The sequence below is a fragment of the Brachionichthys hirsutus genome, chromosome 7, assembly GCF_040956055.1.
Source record: "Brachionichthys hirsutus isolate HB-005 chromosome 7, CSIRO-AGI_Bhir_v1, whole genome shotgun sequence".
In the NCBI taxonomy this organism is placed as follows: Eukaryota; Metazoa; Chordata; class Actinopteri; order Lophiiformes; family Brachionichthyidae; genus Brachionichthys; species Brachionichthys hirsutus.
Genome location: NC_090903.1, coordinates 3,092,275 through 3,109,629, shown reverse-complemented (window position 1 = coordinate 3,109,629; position 17,355 = coordinate 3,092,275). Strand labels below are relative to the sequence as shown.

The 17,355-nt window shown below is 44.6% G+C and overlaps 2 protein-coding genes across 4 annotated transcripts; both read right to left on the bottom strand.

The window, feature by feature from the left end:
* Nucleotides 1-1,346: 1,346 nt before the first annotated feature.
* On the bottom strand, nucleotides 1,347-9,505 carry LOC137896022 (lysophosphatidylserine lipase ABHD12-like). The gene is made up of 13 exons (XM_068741552.1): nucleotides 9,423-9,505; nucleotides 7,351-7,466; nucleotides 7,167-7,272; nucleotides 6,950-7,069; nucleotides 5,024-5,054; nucleotides 4,898-4,943; nucleotides 4,580-4,709; nucleotides 3,845-3,886; nucleotides 3,700-3,769; nucleotides 3,538-3,620; nucleotides 3,376-3,454; nucleotides 1,466-1,587; nucleotides 1,347-1,368 (listed from the first exon to the last, which is right to left on the bottom strand). The coding sequence occupies exons 1-13, from the start codon at nucleotides 9,503-9,505 to the stop codon at nucleotides 1,347-1,349; spliced, it is 1,050 nt and encodes a 349-aa protein (XP_068597653.1).
* A 1,030-nt stretch (nucleotides 9,506-10,535) lies between these two features.
* mocos (molybdenum cofactor sulfurase) lies at nucleotides 10,536-17,178 on the bottom strand. 3 transcript variants are annotated; one of them, XR_011105559.1, is made up of 15 exons: nucleotides 16,841-17,178; nucleotides 15,530-15,619; nucleotides 15,369-15,435; nucleotides 14,644-15,294; nucleotides 14,472-14,548; nucleotides 14,173-14,372; nucleotides 13,972-14,088; nucleotides 13,532-13,885; nucleotides 13,292-13,454; nucleotides 13,059-13,146; nucleotides 12,762-12,889; nucleotides 11,748-11,838; nucleotides 11,505-11,646; nucleotides 11,322-11,419; nucleotides 10,536-11,239 (listed from the first exon to the last, which is right to left on the bottom strand). XR_011105559.1 is itself a non-coding variant. In XM_068741168.1 (15 exons), exons 1-15 carry the CDS (start codon nucleotides 16,950-16,952, stop codon nucleotides 11,132-11,134), a joined length of 2,493 nt encoding a protein of 830 aa, XP_068597269.1. In that variant the 5' UTR covers nucleotides 16,953-17,178; the 3' UTR covers nucleotides 10,536-11,131. The 3 variants fall into 3 exon arrangements, 2 of the variants coding, with proteins under 2 accessions (XP_068597269.1, XP_068597270.1); XM_068741168.1 differs by having other exon boundaries at nucleotides 11,322-11,426; XM_068741169.1 differs by having other exon boundaries at nucleotides 11,322-11,426; nucleotides 13,990-14,088.
* Nucleotides 17,179-17,355: the final 177 nt, after the last annotated feature.

Genomic DNA, 17,355 nt, shown 5'->3' with positions numbered 1-17,355 from the left:
CTTCTGACAAATTTGTCACAATAAAAGAAGCTGGGGTTGGGGTTGCTGGGCTGTACTGGTCATGCTGGTCCAGAAGCAGTCAAAGTGGCGATTGAAGCCCAGCTCAGTCGTGGGTTTTGAGCTCTTCATGCAGATCAGATAGACAGCTGAAACGTTCTGATCGGCTGGTGTGGAGCAAATCGTTAGAATTCAGGAAAAGGAGGAGGCCTTCCTAACTCCACCAGCATTTGGGTGGATGATGAAAATAGGAATAAGATGATCCTGAGCTCAGAATACAGGGCAATACAGCAATCTAGTGTCCTTAAAAGCAGGCTATTTATCAGTTACACGCTGGACCTGCAGGTTGATTTGTATCAAACGTCCATCTCAGAGCTATCATCAAAAGGTTCTAAATCGTTCTCTTTTACACTAACCAGGATAAGTTAAAGTGAATCAGAGTTTGTGTTTTTTTAATCCGTAAATGTTAGAATTGAACGTTTTTTCCAGACCTCATTCTGGATCAGATCCAGAAGACATTTTGCATGATGGAGCATATCGGATCCATTTATGACTGTGAATTAAATGCATATTTTACAAAAAAAAAAAATTAAGCCTCTATTACAAGTAAATGGGAACATCCAGATTCTCATTTTTTTTTTCGATCCAGATTGCTCTCAAAATGTTATGTGTTCTAATTTGGACCAAGACCCGATTTCCGGGCTAAAAGACCAGACGTGTGGCCAGAGATTCCACTTTGAGTCAGACCAAGATATAAATATCTGCTTCTCGCATCAGAAAGAACAAGACAGACAGGTCTATGAACAGCTGGTAGACAAAGAAAATATTTATTTGAATAATTGAACTGCAATGCCATTGAAAACTTAATTAAATGCACAAAATACTCTGAGATTAAAATACAGAAAAAGCATTTTTATGAATACGATTAAGAATTCCTGTTTCTCTTTCTAAAGCCACACTTGTGATTAAGGGAATCACAGATCTGTCAATCATGGATGACCAAATTTATCATTTGCTTTATATTATTATTGTCACCACACAGTTCCCAGTAGAGGGCGCCTACCACAAAATTCATTGGTCCTGATGGGAATCTTTAATTCTAGTCCTAAAAAAGGTGAATTAATTATACACATATTAAAAAAAAATGATGTCCTTGATCTAAAAGCCTTCTGAAACAGTAACATTTTGGAGCCACACAAATCAGATATTCAAAATAAAATCACAGGCGTATGCAACGTTTATGCATCTGGAAGGACAACCCATTGGAATTAAATGTCTGATCAAATCAAGTCAGGGCGGCACGTATCGAGGCTAGCGAGGCCTTTCTGGTTCGGTCATCCTCTCCAAAATTACACTGACAGCACAAACCTCCTGCAGGGAAGACATGATGAGATGCACATGCTGTAGCCATGGCGACCATTTAGCAGACCGCAATTATTTTAGCATCGTTACAAAAACATGATCTCACTTTATGATGTCAGGCAGACGGGCATCTCGATATAAGCCGTTGTGCAGGTACCCCAGGGAAGCTTCAAAGGACACCAGCTGGACACGCTCGGCATGCTGGGCACTCACCGCCACCTCAAACAACTGGGGGGGGGGGGGATGTGTGTCTTCTTAACAGATAGTCTGTGTTAGGATAAGATGTCCCTAAAAATGGTAACATTACTAGAGTAGTAAAATTACTAGAGTAGTAAAATTACTAGAGTAGTAGCATTACTCGAGTAGTAACAGTACTAGAGTAGTAACATTACTAGAGTAGTAACATTAATAGAGTAGTAACATTACTAGAGTAGTAACATTACTAGAGTAGTAACAGTACTAGAGTAGTAACATTACTAGAGTAGTAACATTAATAGAGTAGAAACATTACTAGAGTAGTAAAATTACTAGAGTAGTAGCATTACTAGAGTAGTAACATTACTAGAGTAGTAACATTACTAGAGTAGAAACATTACTAGAGTAGTAAAATTACTAGAGTAGTAACATTACTAGAGTAGTAACATCACTAGAGTAGTAACATTACTAGAGTAGTAACATTAATAGAGTAGTAACATTACTAGAGTAGTAAAATCACTAGAGTAGTAGCATTACTCGAGTAGTAACATTACTAGAGTAGAAACATTACTAGAGTAGTAAAATTACTAGAGTAGTAACATTACTCGAGTAGTAACATTAATAGAGTGGAAACATTACTAGAGTAGTAACATTACTAGAGTAGTAACATTACTAGAGTAGAAATATTACTAGAGTAGAAATATTACTAGAGTAGTAACATTAATAGAGTAGTAACATTACTAGAGTAGTAACATTACTAGAGTAGAAACATTACTAGAGTAGTAACATTAATAGAGTGGAAACATTACTAGAGTAGTAACATTACTAGAGTAGTAATATTACTAGAGTAGTAACATTACTAGAGTAGAAACATTACTAGAGTAGTAACATTAATACAGTGGAAACATTACTAGAGTAGTAACATTACTAGAGTAGTAACAGTACTAGAGTAGTAACATTACTAGAGTAGTAACATTACTCGGGGATGCTGTTTAAACGGCATCCCCGACACCGACAGCCGTTCTGGGACCTTCATGCTCTTTGCTATTCCAGGCTTGTCACTGTCTGAGTTCAGCCTCCTTCCCCCCCCCCCCCGGCTAGCCACTCACCGGCTAGCTGTGCTACATCTCACAATGCTCAGCGTTAGGCCTTAGATAGGAATGTCGCCATCGGAAATTGGGCCCGACGTTAGGTACCGATCAGGACTCGGATTTATATGGATAGTTGTTTTTATTACTTATTATCTGATCTGGAGTTACGCTGTGGAACAGAGTGAGCCCTCTACTCCAACAGAAACAGCAGCGTGACATCACTTCCTGTGCTATTTGTTGAATTCTGGCAAAACACGGAAGCAGCTTGAAGCTAGTAGTGCAAGTATGTCTGCCGTGTGGAAGTATTTTGAAGTGGATGAGGAAAACCTTATGATTGAGGTACTGCTCAATTTTTTTAAATATTCGTATTTAATATTTCCTGTTGCACGAGTCCAAGTCCAAAGTGGAAAAAGCATTTTATTTACTAAATGAATGTTCAAGCGACGCCACAGAAATGCTCAGTTTAAGAGTTAAATGTTGAAATAAGATGATAATATAAAAAATAAGGGACATCCTGGATCCGTTTCTTCACTCGTCTTTAGTTTTTTTATCCAAGTATTGGATCGAGACTCGGTATCGGTTAAAAATCAAATGACTTGGACTTGGGGGCAAAAAACCTGATCGGGGCATCCCTAGCCATTTAATCCTTGTGTGACTTTGTGTGATAAACTGACCCTGAGTCTCGCTCTTGGGTCCAATCCATTGCGTCTATTGCCTTGAACTGTCCTACCTTCTGAGTAATCCACAAGGGAGTCATGTGATCATCTTCTGAATGCAGGAAAAGGATTGGACTTTTCATCTTCTTTAGACTGCCCAAAGACAAAACAAACAAACAAATTAAGTATTTGCTGCATTTGCTGCAAACGATTGTGCTTTATTATTAAAAACGTACTTTTCTTCATTGGGAAAGACGACCTTGTTTTCTGCCCATGGCTTCGTAAAAAAATAATCAATGCGTGGAAATTTCCAGTAATACTTTGAACAAAAGAAAAATCAAACATCAAAAGTTTGTGTATATTGTAGCAGTGGACCCTTAGCAGCAAAAAGGTCTTACCCAAATAAAAGGATGAAACGTCTCGTCCTGTAGACCGAACGTCCCCTCAAGGATAACACCATCCAGAGTCCTCTCTGAACAAGAGCATTTGGTCACATTATGAGTTGTGGAATTACTGAAGCCAAAATGCATTGGTAGCAAAAACCTACCTTGCTCGAGTAGTTTTACTGCAAGATTAGTGGCCACTCTGCACAGACACACAAAGAGCAACAGCTAAAGTCTCTCTGTTGACACAAGCGCTTTGTGAAACATTCCTGACAGGGCAGGTTCGCTGCGACTCAGAGCTCCTTCCCATCGTTTTCTTCACGTTTACTGATGTATGCAAGCAGAAAGATTAGAAGTCGGCACGAGTCAAATATCTGTGTGCCATTTTCTACGTACGCTGCTTGAAGTTACTCTTCCTCCTCCGAGCTTCTTATGAGCATTTTCTTACCCCGATTTGAATCTGCACTTAGTTCAGGAAACAATTTGACAAAATGTAATTGAATCTGTTTTCATGTTGTGTTCTGAATTATAACAATACGACTAATTATGCTTATCTTATCTCAAGGCAGTAGTCGCCTATTTTTTGTTTGACAAAATTATACAATACAGCGTCTCGCTGTGAGGACACACTCACTTGCTCATTTTCAGCGCAATTATCTTTCTTCATTGGCAAAATCATGTTGTCGTAGTCTGTATCTTCTCAAATCAAAGACTGCTGCTGCGCTTTATCAAAAGGGCCCGGGCTACAAAGGTTCTATTAAAGTGCAAATGTTGCATGGCTTTCAAACAATTTCATCAATCCCCGAAGGAGGATTATGCAATGTACATCCATTATTATCATTACATGCACTGTTCTTGAGTAAATGCTGGTGATTGGGAGTATTTCCTCACTGACCCCGTCCCAAGAGAGTGTCCCCAGAAAATGACCAGACTGTTTCCACTGCGGGCTTTGACCAAATTGAACAAGTAGAGGGCATCGGTGGTCAGGCCGGCTTCTGTTGGCTCCCCGATGGAATCTCCAAATCCTGACACCAATCAAGCGGCTCAGTCAGATCACAGAGCTGCACTGCCACCAGAAGGCAGCCAACTAAACAACCAATCCCCATCATTCAGGAATCAAAGAGCTTAAATTGGTGAGAAAAACGTGCATATTTTAATCAAGACAAAGGCAAAGAAGCACAAAGAAGCACAGAGAGGAAAAATCATAACCAACCTCTGTAGTCGGGCACAAGCACGTGGTAACCAAGGGCACTCAGTACCTGCAGACACGCAGCTGTTATCAGAACAACTCCTTAAGACCTTCGTACCTTCATCTCTAGAAAAGCTGAATATCACTTACTTTAGCCACTCCTACCCGATGAGTTTCTGCTCTGTTGGATTCAAACAAACAGCACATGAGCCATGAAAAGAAGAAGAAATAAGATGATGAACTTAAACTTAATAATGTAAAACAATATTTACAATGAATCCGAGGTCAGAGTCTTCCAATCAATTATGTTCAACAAATCCACGGCTACAAAAATTGCTTTGCAAATCCTTCATAAGATAATGTTTTAAGACACGATGCAAACATTTGAGGACACAAACGGTGCAACTGTGTGGCTTTTGTTTGTTGTTTACTGCCTCATGTTTGTTTGTTTGCAGCTGCTGCACCGATCCGCCTGTCAATCTCACATTCCATCCTTCCCTCACTTGTGAACAAGACCCCGAGATACTTTAACTCCTCCACTTGAGGTGAAGACTCCCCACGGACCCACTTTTTTCCCCGTCAAGAACCATGGCCTCGGATTTGGAGGTGCTGATCCTCGTCCCACTCGCTTCACACTCGGCTGCAAACCGCCCCAGTACATGCTGGAGGTCCAGGCTCAGAGAAGCCAACAGGACAACATCGTCCGCAAAAAACAGAGATGAAATCCTGTGGTCCCCAAACCAGACACCCTCCGGCCACCGGCTGCGTCAAGAAATCCTGTCCATAAAGATTATGAACAGGACCGGTGATAAAGGGCAGCTCTGCCAGAGTCCAACATGCACCTGGAACAGGTTTGACTTACTGCTGGTAATCAAACTCTGACTTTGATCATACAGGGACCGGACAGCCCTCAGCAAAGGGCCCCGGACTCCTTACTCCCGAAGTACCCCCCCCACACAAAATACTACGAGGGAAGCGGTCGAACGCCTTCTCCAAATCCACCAAACACATGTAAACTGGTTGGGAAACCCCCCACGAACCCAATGGAGGTGTAGAGTTGGTCCAGTTTTCCACAACGGGGACGAACAACGCATTGTTCGTCCTGTATCGGAGGTTCAACTATCGGTCTGATCCTCCTCTCGAGCACCCTGGAATAGACTTTCCCCGGGAGGCTGAAGAGCGTGATCCCCCTGTAGCTGGGGCACACCCTCCGGTCCCCCTTCTTGAAAAGGGGAACCACCACCCTGGTCTGCCAGTCCAGAGGCGCTGTCCTCCAACTAACCACCAGACAGTGATCAGTTGACAGCGCTGCCCCTCTCTTCACCTGAGTGTCCAAGACACGAGGCTGAAGGTCCGATGACACGACAGCAGTCTATAATCATTGTCCCCCGGCAACCTGGTGCCACGTGCACTTATGGGCATACCTGTGCTCGATCAAGGTGTTCATTATGGACAAACTGTGACTAGCACAAAAGTCCAACAACAGAACACCGCTGTGGAGCTAATCACCGTTTCCGCGGATCGGGACGTCGAGCGCCATGTCGTCGACTGTCACCCATGTCACAATGCACCCATCCCCCAAGATTCCATTGGCGGACGGTGCGTCCACCGGAGGTCGGGCCCACATCAACCTTTCGGGCTGAGCCCAGTGGGCAGAGACCTGGCCACCAGGCACTCGCATACAAGCCCCGACCCCAGGCCTGGCTCCAGGGCGGAGCCCCGGCTGCGCCATGCCGGGCGATGTAACAGTCCTTGCTCTAATTTCTGTCATAAGGGTTTTCAAACTGCTCTTCGTCTGACCCGTCACCCAGGACCTGTTTGCCATGGGAGATCCTACCAGAAGCATACCGTAAGCTCCTGACAACATAACCCCTAGAATAACTCGGGCACTCAATCTTCCCTACGACGATAAGGTGGCAGTTCAAGGGGAAGTAACGAATAGAGTAAACTAATTTTATTTTTTCCTCACCTATATACTTTTTTCTTTACTTGTGAAGTAATACACTTATTATATGGACAATTCTATATTACTGTCTATATTAGCATAAAAACAAAGTGGTGTATATTTATTATTACCTGGTACCAGTATTTCCATGAAGATATATAAAAATTGGATTGCCATCACTTAAGCTGTTCTGGTACCATGCCAAGTCTTTCCCCTGCGCCTCATTCCACCGATGTTCAGGGACCGTGTGCCTTTCAACAATATGAAACAACACATTCACTGATCAGTCAGAAACTCTTTAGCTTTACTATTCCCGGAAAACAAACGTTGAAGCTGGACCAAACTCACCAAACCCCGAGGGAGATTCCTTTTTCTGATGTTAAGTACATGTTGATGGTGTGGTTAAGAGAGAAATCAGCAGGTTGGCTGAGGTCGACAAAGAACGGCACCCGGACTGCAAATAGTAAAAGATGAGACGTGGGCCCCTTTTGTGAGGATTCACATTAATTTGTAGAAACGTAAAGTCACTTACTTCTGTGAGCGTAAACAGCGTGTTGAATCGATTGTGAAACTATACGAAGTGAGAAAGGTGCCAAAAGGAAGATGACCGCCAGGACTAATATGCCTCTTATTAGCCACCAGCCAGACCTAAGAAAAGAGAAAAAACAAACAATATTACTGCTTAAAATCTAAACATTACCCTCATTTTGAGCAGCAGACGACACGGGCCCAAACCATTACTGACTGTGGACACTGTGGATTGTGTGTCTCTCCACCCTTCCTCCAGACTCTAGGTCCTGGATTTCCACATGAAATATACTTTCATCTGAAAAGAGAACTTTGGACATCGAGGAATGTCCGGTTCTTCTCCTCCTTGGCAAAGGTGAGATAGTTCTGACGTTGTCTCTGCTTCAGGAGTAGCTTGACACCAGAAATGACACACTTGTAGTCCATTTTCTGGACATGTAGAGGCTCTTGATCAGTGCACTCTATTACATGGAATGGCCACGCGTGACCTGGACGCGTGCTTCTACAGCGACATTGCCAAGTGTTGGACGACAGCTGACATCACATCGTGAACTAAAAAGCATCAGGCTGAAAATATTTTTTATTTGTGATTTTACAGCTACTAAACAAATAAGAACAGAAGAGGAACCAATCTGACTACCTGAACTACTTTAATCCGTGCTAATAGGTTGAAAACAAAGCAAAATAAAGGTCCTAACATTAAATGAAAGAGAACTTTAGAAAACAATGGACGACAATTCTTCACCTATAACTTCAACTATTGCAGGAATAAAGTGTCCAAACGTCATGGCATCAGTTTATAATATGTAATTCCAGATCATTAATGAGTACTGGTTATAATGGTCACCGGCCAAAGCATTCCTATGCATGTACTTATTAACTACGACCTGACGTGGTCTACTAGCTACCAGTGTGACTGCCTGTACTACGGCTAGTTACTGCTAGTTTATTATTAATGAGAAGCAAATCAATGTTTAATCATTTATACAGTCATGCAGCATGTGACATAATGTACTCTCACTAAGGCAGCCATGCAGTTACAGTTATTGATGATCATTACTCTGATATCAGAATCATTGTAGATTTGTTTTATATCAGATATCATCATGTTGCCAGATATAATTTAAAGCTTGAAGGCAGAAAGCTCAGAAATAAATACAATAAATTAGTGCTTTTCAAGAGCCAGTGAATGTTTGAGAAATATCATACACTTAACTGTTTCTGATTAAAGGCTAATTAATTAATGCTAAATTAAAATCCAGGTGTCAGTTTACAGTCTGATTACATCACCAGATTACCTGATTTTATTATTTACTGGTGTTACCTAATAATTCATCTCATTTTCATTTCTATAAGCATTGATGCGGAGTCATTAGACAAAATAAAACTGAACCAAAGGAACCTCTTCCTTATCAGAGTATTTATTTATTATATAATATTTAGATTTATTTAAAGTTAGATATTAAAGAACTAGAATACTTTGTATCCGGTTGTAGACAATGAGTATCCTGCTGCACCCTGCATAATAGATATGACATTTGTTTTATGACTAGTATTTTTGCCAAGTACCAGAATGTATTGTAAATATTATTTAAATGTGAGCTACACTGTCTACACAATAGCAGTACACCAGATGTACATGCTTTTTATTTTATACATTTTAATGTATTAACTATTACTCTTTATTATACTCTTTCCTCTTTATTATACTCTTTCCTCTGGAGTACATTTTTACTTCCAAATTTGTCCACAGTTTCATATTAAGATCGTTTTTCCTGGAAACGCTAGTTTTTTTTAATTTTCCGATTTCTCCCAGAAATAAGTGTTTTATGGACACTTTGGTGCGTGACGTTTGTCACGCGTGCTGCCGTTTACGTTCATCACTCCAACACTTAGTAATGGCGCCGTGGTGAAGCGCGTCCGTGGGCGTGTCCACAGGTAGCAGCGGCGCGCTGCTCTTCTTGCTCTGATTTGTGACCACGCTGAGTTGGCAACGGAAAAGTGCATTCAAACATTTACACAATCACAGTTTGGAAAGATTAGCGGAGCAATTAGCTTCCGAGCTAGCAAACTCACGTTGCGTGACGCGTTTGCGCCTTGCGAAGCTCCCCGGGGTCGGGGTGCTGCCCGGGGAGCTGCTTCACGACCCTGTTCCTCATTATGTAATTACTGGAGGAGAATAAGGAGAATATATCCAAATATCCGGCCCCGGTCACGACGTTGTCCCAGACGACGTCTGCAGTCAGCGTGAGTCCAAAGTGCACGCGTTGAGCACGAAGTTCGGGCGGCAGCGCTGGATGCTATTCCCAGTCTGGCCAGCGGTGGCGCTGCACGCTGCGTCGTCCTGTTTTCCGCCTTGACTAATTAATAACTCCTGTAGTTTTCTTTCCAGGAGCTTAGCTCTTTGATTGATCACGTGGGGCGTGATTTTGGGACATATCTGTCCCTAAATCAACTTTGTATTAAAGAATAAATGGAATAGTTTGTTATAAAAGCACAAGTAATAACATGTTGAATTGAATTACAGCACTTTCTTACATTCTATGTCAAGATAAAAAGGAAATATATTTCACGTTATCGTTGCTAATAACAGTAAACACTTTATCAGGAAACAGAGTTAGCTGCTGCATCTCCAAATCTAAGTTCAGACGCTGTGCAGCTTTCGTTGCTTCTTTACCTCCTAACTATTCTGAAATGAGCTGATTCAAACTGTCCTTTGATCCATAACTCATTAGTCCTTGGATGTGCATGTTGTGTTTTCTTACGTGTGCGTTGTGTTCTCTGTGTCCTTTTAGGAAAAGAGGACATTACACAATGGTAATCATGACCCAGTCCCGACTTTTTATAAAATGTGTTGCAGCCATGGGCGGCACGGTGGCGCAGTGGGTAGTGGTGTTGCCTCATGGCGAGAAGGTTCTGGGTTTGATTCCTCTCTGTGTGGGGTTTGTATGTTCTCCCCGTGTCTGCGTGGGTTTTCTCCGGGTTCCGCCACCTCAATAAACAGACAATCTAGGTCAAACGAACTGTCCGTAGTGTGTGTGTGTGTGAGTGGTTGTCTCTACGTGTGACGCGCTGGCGACTCATCCGGGGTGTACCCCACCTGTAGTCAGCCGTGCGGCCGCAGCCGAGACAATTGAGTTCGTCTCATCTCCACAAAAAAAGATGGAAGTTGCAGCCATGAAATTCAGAGTCAATAAAAACACTTTTATTCTGTGAACATTAAATATCTTCTGCTGCATTGTGGGTAATACTCATATGATAGTGATACTATCCGGCCATCACCAAGGGAAAAAAACACATTGTTTCACTCACGTCTTACAGGCTGTTATGGAATCGGGGTTTGTGGAATAATCATAGTTTATAGAGAATAAATATTAGATCCGGAAACATTTAAGTAGAAATGAGTCCGATTTTTTTTTCATTATAACTTCAATTATGTAATCGCATCCTATGGCCCATAAAAGCACCACAAGGGAAAAGGCTTTGGATGAATTGTGGCATAAATAATTAATACATTAAACATTTAATTCTGTCCACACATTCCGTATCGGCAGACGTGTGCACGCTGCATAAAACCTGACGCAGTATTCCCTTCATCTCTTTCTATGATCATACTGTAGCTGACCACGGTGCAGTTTCACTCTGACAGATCTGTTGTGACACATGCCCTTCATCTGCAATCACGTCATTTTAGTTCACACACACACACACACACACTGCAGCAATGAAAGCACAGGAGGAAAATAAAAGGTTCCGTGAACACAAAGACGATGCTCCAGGATTGACTACTTCAAGGACGGCGTGGCCGGTTGTACGAGGGCGCCGGCAGACAGCACGTGTGCAGCGGTGGCGCTCTCTGGTCGTTCGTGAGCCAAGTACACACCAAAGGTCACCTGGAAATGTAGGAAATGACGCGCTCGGCGGTTTATTCCACGTGCATGTAGTATCCGTAGCAGAGCAGTATTTTTGACCGACCTTTTCTCTACGGTAGAGCGACAGCGACACGAGCGGCTCTTTTGATCTGAGACCAGTGTCCTGGTCTATTCCGATCATCTGGCACCGCCCACACTGCCCTGTAACCTGCGGGCGGAACCTTTGTGAAGTCTGATCTCAAGGTACCCGAGGACTCCCGTCAGCTATCTCCGAGCGCCAGCTCACCGCGAAACGGGCGTTGCCAATAATCAGGTGCGACCAGTTGTCCTCCTCAAACGGTTCAACTCCGGCGACGACTAAATTGGCTCGGAAGCGACGGACGAAGTTCTGCGTGTCCAGCAGGTCATCGCCCTCGGAAGCATCCTGCCTGAGAAGGAGCACGCGGAAACGCTGCGTTACTGCGTGGACATAAACATGTATAAGTAGTACCGGTACGCATCAGGATCAGAACATGTGGTGGGTCCAAACCGGCTGCTGATCAGCTTCTGGATCAGCTTCACACTGGCAAGGTTGATCAGGAGATACTGAGCCTCATTCACCAGGGAGAGCGACGCGGCGGCTGCAAGGGAAAAAACTTTATTTATTCATCTGACAATAACATTTTTCAGAAACATTCTGATTTGTGGTTTAACAGGCCTGCATCCTTAACGAGGATTTCACAGGAATACAGAGGCTTTCATTCACTTGATACAAAATCTCAAGTCTCAATATTACAGTCATATTTCAGATTTTAATTAGGCCAATTCTCAAGATTCTATTTAAAAAGACAGCCAGATTGATTCTAAAAAAACACCTTATGAATTCAAAAGTGCCATTGTTGGTCTTAAATTGCTGTTTTGTCAGGCGTATCACTGAAAGCAGCTCTGGAGGAACTGGAAGCTTTAAAGATGTCATTAAAGGTAATCTCAGGTTGTTGCACTATAAAAAAAAAAGAAGCTGAGATTTACCACTTTCTAAAATTCAATTACAATTTAAAAACCACCAGGAAAGAAGCGATGGAGTTTGCGTTAAAAGTTTTTATTGTGCAAATTGTCCTGAAAAAGAATGCCTTGCTCAAACACAATATACACGAAGGCTTTGAATTAGGTCAAATATTTGCAAATTAAAATACAAATATTTTTGAATTTAGTTTGTAAATATTTCAACCGTTTAGCCACTCCATATATTTCATTGCGCAACAACAACTATTTAAATAAAACCGTAACAGGGATGTAATAAAACAATAGACAATATATCGGATGCCCCGCTAGACAATATATCGGATGCCCCGTTAGACAATATATCGGATGCCCCGCTAGACAACAATAAAGTGTTGCTTTTAAGGAGCGTTGTTTTGCAGAAAGAGAAAATGATGGAAGCCGCCAAAGGAAGAGAAGGCGGTCATGTCAAGCAGGAAAGTGTGACCTTGCGTAGTTCGGTCTGATAGACAGACGCAGGTTAAAGAAACAGTCCGGAAGGAAACAGGAAGTATAAAGTATTTACCTCCGCTCGGCCTCCGCTTCTTCAAGCTTCGAGTAAATCTGGGATTGAGTCTAATGAGACGGCAAGGTTGGCCGAGGAAGCCGGAAAACCACGAGGCAGCCTCGTCCCCGCAGTCGACAGTTTCCACCCTGAAGGAAGGAGAAGAGCGACATAATCTAATCCACGAGCCGCTGGATGCGTCCCCCACTTCGGCAAGCTGTGACGGCGTGCATCGTGTGCAGATCCGCATCGATCTTAATGCAAACACAAAGACGCAAACCAGCATCAACAGCAGTGAAATGTCACCGTCTGGCTCACCTGTCCCCGCAAACTTTGCTCTGGGACACTCGACAACTCGAGTGCATTTGATCGCCGTTTTCCAAGGGAACCGAAATGGTATCCATCCCTACCGGACAAAAAAAACCCCACATTCTTAATCCTTTTTTTCTGGAAGACGCCTCAAAGCAGAACATCTGCCTGATTTGAACATTTAGAAGTTTCAAAACGGCGCTTACATGTTCAGGGAGACAATATGCAAGAAGAAGTCTGACCTGACGCCTGCAGGGTCAACGCGTTTGACGATAGATGGACCCGGGGGCAAACGAGGCATAAGCGCGGCGCTCGCTTCTGACTCAGGCACACGCCGTTTGCATTCACCACCATCCAGCATCTGTCGTAGAGGAGACCCAGCGGTCCCACCGGCCAGTCGTGGACCTGTGTGAAGAAAAAAACAACCAATCAGAGTGAAGTAAGAAGCAAAAGGAAAAGGCGCGTTCGGAGCGTCCCCAAACCTCGTGCGCTCCGCATGATTTGATGGGATATATATAGATGCCGGTCAGATTACAAGCCTCGCCGGTGCAGTTTAACTCTCCGCGTCCGGACCCCCCCGGCGGTGCTTCGCGAGGCTTCTCAGTCTCCTCGGCTTCTCTAGTAGTAATTCCGATTGGCGGACTCTCTTTGGCTGCCTTCAGCTTCTCGAGCCTCGCGTGGTCCACTGTGACCGGCTTCTCCACGAAGCACTCGGCAACGAAGTTCAGGAACGTTTGACAGTCCTCAAATGTTGACATGTAGCCGAAGGACACGCGGACGGATCCAGTCGGCTGGCCGTCCACCAGGTCCACGTCGTCTCCGCAGACGTGGCCGGCCTTTCGGAAGAACAAGACGGGTTTATTCTCCCTGCACATGCCCCGGACGGTCTTTCGACACGCAGCCGGCTCGTTGATCTTTGTACCTGCAGGTTCCTCTTCACCTGCTGACTGGTGAGGCCGAGGAAGGACTGGCAGGCCCCAGTGTTACAAAAGCAGCCGGTGCGTAAATGAATGTTAAAGAGGGCGGCCATTCGGTCCACCTGGGTGAAGAGGAGCGTTCGTTTTAACAGTCACCGACACAAAAAACAGGCGGCAAGAAAGAAAGAAGTGTTTCCTGGATGCACCTGAGAATAGCCGATTATCTGCCCGCGGCAATCCTTCAGGTTGAAATTTAAAATCGCTCCCTGCGTGGCTGGACTCACAAACTGGCCCTCGGTGTAGATTTGAGCCACCGGTCGCCCGTTGCCATGGCAAAGACACGACAGCAGCATGTAAGTGTAGCGCGCCAAGCCGAACGAGTGCTGCTGGACGCTGTGCATGCCACCTGAAGGCAAAGGGAGGGACGCGGCTGACGTTAGCTCGAATGGAAACCGCCGTGTGCTCGTGTGAGTGGCGCCCTGTGTTTCTGCGGATCGACGACCACCTGTGATCCTGTGAAGCGCCTCGAAGCCGTGGTTTACAGCAATGATGTCTAAAAACGACACCGTCCCGTCCTCAAACCTTTGCAGGGGAGAAAGAAAAAGAAAGCCCTGCGTCAATGAGGAGGAGGAGCTACAGGACTGACTGCGAGCTGTCAGAGGGGGGCGTGGCTTCACCTGTCGGAAACGTTGGCCACGTGCACGTAATAATCCTCTCCGACAAGGTACGCTGCCGCCGTGCCTCCTCCGAAATAAGCCTTCTTGAGCGTACTTGCCGCGTCTCTGCGGACCAGGAGGGCCCCCAGGCCGGTGGGGAAGCCGAACATTTTGTAGAACGAGATGGGAACGAAGTCGGCAGGGCAGTCCCGCAGGCTGAGGGGAGAACAGCAGGCGTGCGAGGCGGCGTCGAGCAGCACGAGCCAGCGGCCTCTGTGCTCGCACGCCGGGTAAAGGCGCCTCGCCTGGATGCCCTCCACGTAGCTGAGGGGATACTTCCTCCCGGAGAAGTTGCTCTGTGCCGGGTAGCAGAAGAGGTGCGGCGTCTCGCGGCCGCCGCCGCCGTCGTCGCCGTCGGGATCCTCTCTCGCCCTGTTTTCCACCTCCCGTGGGGAGACGGGCAGCGCGACGACTCCGTAGCCAGAGGTCAGCCCTCTCATGCCCACGACAGACGTGTGGCTGTCGGTGAGGTAGCAGAAGCGACTCCCGGCTTCGCCGTCCGCCCGCCGCCTCCAGGGGAAGCTCTCGGCCACGAGTTTGAGCGAGGCCGTGCAGCCGGAGGTGAAAATCACGGCGTACTCCTCCGGGGTGGCATCGAAATGCTGCAGGACCCTGGGAGGGAACGCTGTTTGGAAATCATTTGGTCCTGCATGGCGTCAGGATCCAGATGGGGGGGGGGGGCTTACCTGTATCTGACCTGCTCTATAATGTCGTGTGTCAATCTGCTGCTGGGGTTGTGGCTGTGGGGGTTTCCTATTGGGACACAGAGCACTCACTCATGAGTGAATAATAATAAACGATAATAAAACAAACACACAAACGAACACACAACTCGATATTCTCTCACCGTACACATTACTTGAAATATCCTTGCAGTATTCCCTGATGAGAGACTCGGGGTACAGAGTTGTTGCTGCATGGTCCAGGTATGTTATTCCTGTTTACGATAAACAAAACAACAACAGTTGCTATGACAACTAAACCTTCTTTTGACTTCACTTCTTCGATGCTCCCTTATTCTAGCATCTTTATAAGATATATAAGTGATGCTAGCTACGGCTAATTTAGCATCTAACTTATCAGCTAGCTCTCTACTAGATGAATACATTTGTATTTGATATTTGCAATTTAAACATTAAATAAATATATTGCCCCATAATATCCTCAAAACTTTCTTCACTTGTTGTCGTTCACCGGCTCAAATGTGTGGCTTCAATAGTCTTTGCTTTGGGCTTAAAAGTGTGTTCCAGTTTCTAGAAATCATCTGTGCACGTGATGGAGGAATGCACAGTGCATGTAGGGGGCGTGGTCTCAATATCCATGCAGTAAGCAGTGTGCTGCGTGCACGTGATGGAGGAATGCACAGTGCATGTAGGGGGCGTGGTCTCAATAGCCATGCAGTAAGCAGTGTGCTACGTGCACGTGATGGAGGAATGGCACGGATATTCAAGCGTGTCTGTTCTTTTTAGTCAAGATTATGCTAAAATATACTTTCCCCAACTACATTTAAGTTCACTACAAGGAGTAAACCTTCAATTTTTGAAAATTCCCAGTTTATTCCCTTAAATTCCAAATGGAAACCCGCATGGGAGCTTCGTGGTGATGAATAACTCTAAGCCTAAACTAAGTATGTTAAAGTCACCAGACTTTAATAAGCCTAAATAAGCCTTCATGCTCGAACTCAACTCATTATTTGTGAAATCCTTTTTCAGTCATGCCAAAACTTTCACTAAATGTTGTTGTTGTTTTTAAAAGTTTGTGTTTCCTGGCTTGAATTCAGCATGCTGATATTAACAGAGCATTATATTTTATCCAGACTTTATAAACTGCAGCAACGCTTACATTACAAGTCAAAGTGAAAAGCTGATAGATGACGTCATCAGCTGAATGTTTGTCCTACGCAATGACCGTTTGAACTAAATAATGACGACGACAGCGGAGAGGCGTTTACGTGTCGCGGGATTTCTGAGTGTTTCTGCAGGAGGCTTGAAGGCCGGTCTGTTCTGTTTGTGGCGGAATCCGGCAACACGAACGAGACTCGGAAGCGGGTTGAAGCTTCTAAAGGTCGGTTCCGGTTCTCCGGCTGATCGCCGAGCCCCACGCAGCACAGATATGTCATAACCCACGCTGCACCTCACAGCCGTCGTTTCCTGTCTACCTTTGATCCGCGCGAACTCCTCCTCGACCACTTCCCGTAAATCCCCCCCGTGACCGTAGTGGCTCCAGACTTGCTGGAAAGTTTCAAAAGTGCACAGTTGTTGAAAATCCATCGATCGCTTTCCGCTGACGGAGCCGCACCGTCGACGGCACTTTGATTCACGCGTTTCCGCTCAGAAACGGTCCGCACTCTCACCGACCGCTACCGCGAAGTCGGTGTTTGCGAGACAGCGCGGAGACATGCTGGAAGTCATGTGACAAAAACCCGTATCTCCCCTCCCACGTCGTCAGGAATTATTTTTTTATTTTTATTATTTTTATTATTACAGGCAAAAGAAGACGCTGAATGTTGTTAATGTTAATAAATGATTAATTCCTGACAAAACAATGTTTATTTATTTATTTATTTTTATTCTGTTTGCAGTTTAAAAACAAAAAGGTGCATTTCTAATGGCCTCATCCTTGAAGCCTAATTCCGAATCTAACCTTGAAAAAGTATTTTGAAGCAGAGTGCCA

Bases quoted from the DNA above. Each gene is read 5' to 3' on its own strand.
- LOC137896022 (XM_068741552.1), bottom strand. From the start codon at position 9,505: ATGAGGAACAGGGTCGTGAAGCAGCTCCCCGGGCAGCACCCCGACCCC. The intron at 7,467-9,422 runs GTGAGTTTGCTA...CTCTTTTCTTAG, and splicing joins GCGCAAACGCGTCACGCAAC to GTCTGGCTGGTGGCTAATAA. The intron at 4,710-4,897 runs GTTGGTTATGAT...GATTGGTGTCAG, and splicing joins GCTTGTGCCCGACTACAGAG to GATTTGGAGATTCCATCGGG.
- mocos (XM_068741168.1), bottom strand. From the start codon at position 16,952: ATGGATTTTCAACAACTGTGCACTTTTGAAACTTTCCAGCAAGTCTGG. The intron at 13,147-13,291 runs GTCAGACTTCTT...TTTGTCCGGTAG, and splicing joins GTTGACCCTGCAGGCGTCAG to GGATGGATACCATTTCGGTT. The intron at 12,890-13,058 runs GTGAGCCAGACG...TCCTTCCTTCAG, and splicing joins AGCAAAGTTTGCGGGGACAG to GGTGGAAACTGTCGACTGCG.